At 37.4% G+C, this 4,283-nt stretch overlaps 1 protein-coding gene across 1 annotated transcript; it reads right to left on the bottom strand.

Moving 5' to 3' along the window:
* Positions 1 to 521: 521 nt before the first annotated feature.
* Positions 522 to 3,765, bottom strand: LOC109005508 (serine carboxypeptidase-like 45). Its single transcript, XM_018984478.2, has 10 exons — positions 3,335 to 3,765; positions 3,130 to 3,231; positions 2,938 to 3,033; positions 2,376 to 2,468; positions 2,192 to 2,265; positions 1,733 to 2,014; positions 1,489 to 1,613; positions 1,205 to 1,297; positions 957 to 1,074; positions 522 to 858 (listed from the first exon to the last, which is right to left on the bottom strand). The coding sequence occupies exons 1-10, from the start codon at positions 3,642 to 3,644 to the stop codon at positions 709 to 711; spliced, it is 1,443 nt and encodes a 480-aa protein (XP_018840023.2). The 5' UTR covers positions 3,645 to 3,765; the 3' UTR covers positions 522 to 708.
* Between the last annotated feature and the right edge of the window lie 518 nt (positions 3,766 to 4,283).

Below are 4,283 nucleotides of genomic sequence, written 5' to 3'. Positions count from 1 at the left end.
GGTTGCTTCCTGAGTAGTTTCTAATATAGGGTGTGAGCAGTGCAGACAGCAGTAGCATCAGGGTCTATTCCCATACTCTGCTAGAGAGTGTTATTCAGAACAAATTAGAAGCAATTCCATGGACTCTATAGCTAAGGACCACAGAGGATGGATAAAATCTCAGCATGTCTGTGTTGTTGTCAAAACCCATATTGGCTTTGAAGTTCAGTTATTGGAAAATGCAGGTAGAAGCTCCCACTGTAGTTTCCCCTTGCCCTATGAATTCTTGGGAGCATTACTTACTGCAGAAATTCTTTTCTCATGCTGTAGTGCAGTGAACGAATCTTTTATTGCATCCAGGTATTATTTTCAAATGCTCTTTGCATACTAGGAATTTGACAATGGCTGAAGTAATATTGATAAGAATCACCTTCATAACAGAGAAGTTCTCAGCATTTAAGCTAAATCTCACATTCTCTTGAAACGGCCATTAAGTTTTAAATTATTAATTTATTTAAATCTGTAATAAGAACAAATAGCACTAAAAAGAACCAAAGAAACACTTATTTTCCCTTTCACTTGAGATCTTTACAAAATTCTTTTACCTCCACAGAATGGACAAATCCAAGGAGCCAACAAACAAACAAATGAAGTTTGATTAATCTTTTTGCAATCAAATTTTGCATACAAACTTGATTGAGTATCTGGTACAATATCCGATCAGTAAGATCAGAATGCTTCTGGAAGTGGCTGGCCTACTAAGAAGGACTTGAACAGCATAAGTGATCGCTCAGGCTGCGAGAATGGAGCTTCATGGGATGCCCCTCTAATGGTGGCAAATGAAAGAATGTTACCATAAACTTGAGTCCAGCCACCAACCTGAAGGTAAGGCATTGAAAATCTATTTAGAACAACAAACTTCTTAGTAATAACACCTAGTAATTATTAAGACCTGAGTATTTTTCAACTAGATTCACCTGTTGCCCTTCAAACCAGACTCTGTACGGCACAGTAGTTTTCAGTCCTAATTCCTCTGCTAGTCTACGAACTAATGTTCTTGTTCCAGTCAAAGGGATGACAGAATCTTGGTCTCCACTGTAATTTGGAAATCAATATGTAGTCAATAACAATGATCTTCAGGATAAAAGTTTTTTTTTTGCATTCATTTATTCATCTAATATTGGTAACCTTAAAACATGAAAGAGTAAAGGCCATATGCATTTACCTGTAAACCAAGACTGGGATTCCTGCCTTGATGAGTTTTCCAACGATTGAGATTGTTGGAATCTCCAAGTCAAGTAGCTCATAGTTGAGGATACTGCAATAAACATGGCAGAGAATAAGTTGTTTAAGAACTTAATGAAACAAAATCACCCCCAAACGACCAAATATTTAAAAGAAGAGGAATGTGCAAAATTTCATTTTTCTTTCAAGCGTAAAGCCTTGCAAACTTGTATATTTCATGTCTTTCAAGACGTATTAATCTGATTTCTGTTAGAGGAGAAGTACTTGCTACAAACAGCCCATCGACGTACTCCAACGAGACGTGCATGAAGAGCCATCTGCACATCTCTCCTGTTTAGATAATTTACTATTTCATCTTCCACGCAGACATCTATTGACTCACCAACTTGCTGTTGGACAAAGAAAACCAGAATTACTGAGTTATTTGTATTTGATTCATAAAGGCAATTTAAACATGGAATCCAGTTTGGAGTGGATGGAAATGCCAGCAAATGATAGAAGTACTCACCTTAGGACTCAGGACTTTGGATTGTGAGAACACAGACGATATACAGACATCAAGGGTAACATCATACTTGTCCACAAATCTACTGGTTTCTCTATTCACTTGGCTCATCACCTTTAAACAAATCAGAGAAACACTATCTCTGTAATATTCACTCACATATCGTGAATAGTTACAAACAGAAGTGAACAATTTGTATGTAGAATCCGATATCAATCCATGCGCCCAGAAGAACTCAGCCCTTGAATTGAAGTCCGTGGAAAACTCTAAGACAGGATTACCCAACTGCAACCAGAGGAGAAACGCATCTTAGAACAAGAATTTATGGGCAAATTGAAAGTCTCAGAAATATTGGGTTTGAATTTGTTATCTGTTCATCGAATTATATTGCAAATAAGTTAACATCCAGTATATATGAACGGTTTTTAAGTGAGTAGATGGAAATTTTGGGAAAATACTAACAGCAATGCCTTTCAAGTTGAACAACTCCTTATTCATTTGAAGCATGAGTTCTGCTAGTTGGGGAACATAATGACCTGGATATGAGCAGTAAAAAGAAAAGAAAAGCTACTCAGTCTCTATTCCTGATTATCTTATTTGACTGAAGGAAGGCATACGATCGTGTTGAAACAACAAAAGAATATACCGGCATAGCTCTCCCCCGTAATGAACAAACTTCTGTTCCTATATAGCGGGAATCTCTCAAACCATCTTTGCAAGAACACCAGATTGTCCCTGGCTATAAACGACAAATATAAAGGTTCAAAGTGTCAGAAACCAAAGGTAGCCTTCTGTAAAGGTCAGGTCCTTATAACTGTAAAGTGAAAGATTAATAGTGCTACACCAAATGACATATTGAGCTTTTGTAGAAAAGAACTTTTTGGCCCACTCGTCTTTGTGTAGAAAGAAATCAAAAGCTTTCCTATGGAGAACAAAGGATCACCTCAAAAATATAAATATAAATAATAATAATAAAAAAGGAAGAAAAAGATAAAGGAAAAAGAAGTTGACTCGGATTTTCGGTGTAGAAATTTTGTTTCTTCTTCAGTCATGAGTTTATTCCTGAACAAAAATGGGCTTATCTTTCTTTGCTTACAAGACTTGTACAAGGAAATTTGGGAAGGAAAATCAAGAAATTTTAGAAAAGAAAAGAAGTTTGGTCGAGAGTTCCACAGTAAGTATTGAACAATGAAACTGGTGAAGCATGCCTGTGATCTTGTCATTTACAGCCTCATCAGAGGAGAAATCAGTTGCATAAGAAAACCCAACTCCAATTGGTGACTCCAAGTACAACATATTTGCTTCTGCAAATTAGAGAGAATACAAGTAAAGATCAGAATCGCCCTTTACCCAGGAAACCAAACAACAAACTCAGAAACAAATGGATAAACTTTTCATACCTCTATTCCAGCTATATTGGTTCCTGACAAGTACCTCCCCACTTGGCCTAAATGGCCCATTTTCAGAAAATGCCCCAACTCCTAATGAAGAACAACCAGGACCTGCAAGAAAATTTCCATACATTCAAAATTCAAATAAGCCCATTGGCTCTCTTTTTAATTAAAGGAAAAAAAAAAAAGTCAAATCGTAAACGTGTAATTGGACCTCCATTTAGCCAGAGAACAAGAGGCTTTGAAGCTGGATCCACCTCCGCTTCAGCAAAGTAGTAAAACAAAGCTCTCTGTTTTTTAGCATCAACGGTCACATAACCCGAATACTGCCCGAACCCGACTTGGGGCTGACCCGGCAACCTGTCAATTCTATCAACCTGAGAAGGAGAAGATACTGCTGCTGTAAAAAAATGTAGCAGAAGCAAAGCTACAGCCATTGCCATGGTTTTCAATGGTAGAGAAAGCATGATCCAACCCGAAGAGAAAAGCACTGGGCAGCTTAGATGTTGCCCGGTGGGGGGCATTATAAACAGGGCTGGAGTTCTTCTATTTTGTAATTAGCATTATTTGAACATTTGTCCCTTTTGAAGGACTAGGAGCTGAACCCTGAAAGTGATGTAAGAGACTCAGATCACAGATGACAGTGTGAGCTTGGGTCCCCCCCCTTCCTTTATATCTCTCTGTCTGCTGACTCAGCTGAGGGTGTGGATTCTGGAATGCTTCTTAAAATGGACAGAATGTGCTTTAAAGTCCTGAAGTTTTTGTTTCTTTTTTGAGCAACTTTAAAGTCCTGAAATAATTCACGGAAGTTTGAGGATTCACTGTTTTGGTTTTTGTTTGTGTTGGACCAAATTGTCAGCAAGAAATTTCTCACTGTCTTCTGCTTTGAAACTGTAAAAGTTTATTTTTTTCAAGAAAATAGAAGACTGTAACAGGTTATGGAGTACTCTGCTTTTTCACATCAAATGGGTGAACGTGACAATGAGTGCATCTCTAAGGAAATTAGTCAGAAAATTGATTATATTTAAGGAAAAGTATGCCAGAAGATTATGAACTTATGAGGCTAATGTCAGTGAAAAGAAGCAAAGCCTCCAAATAACAGGTACAAATACAAAAACTCGGGGACAAAAGATATACAAATCCGAAATTCTGAATCCAAATCT

Source organism: Juglans regia, chromosome 16 (genome assembly GCF_001411555.2).
Source record: "Juglans regia cultivar Chandler chromosome 16, Walnut 2.0, whole genome shotgun sequence".
Lineage (NCBI taxonomy): Eukaryota > Viridiplantae > Streptophyta > Magnoliopsida > Fagales > Juglandaceae > Juglans > Juglans regia.
The sequence above is the reverse complement of the archived record's forward strand: the minus strand, read 5'-3'. Positions and strand labels throughout refer to the sequence as shown.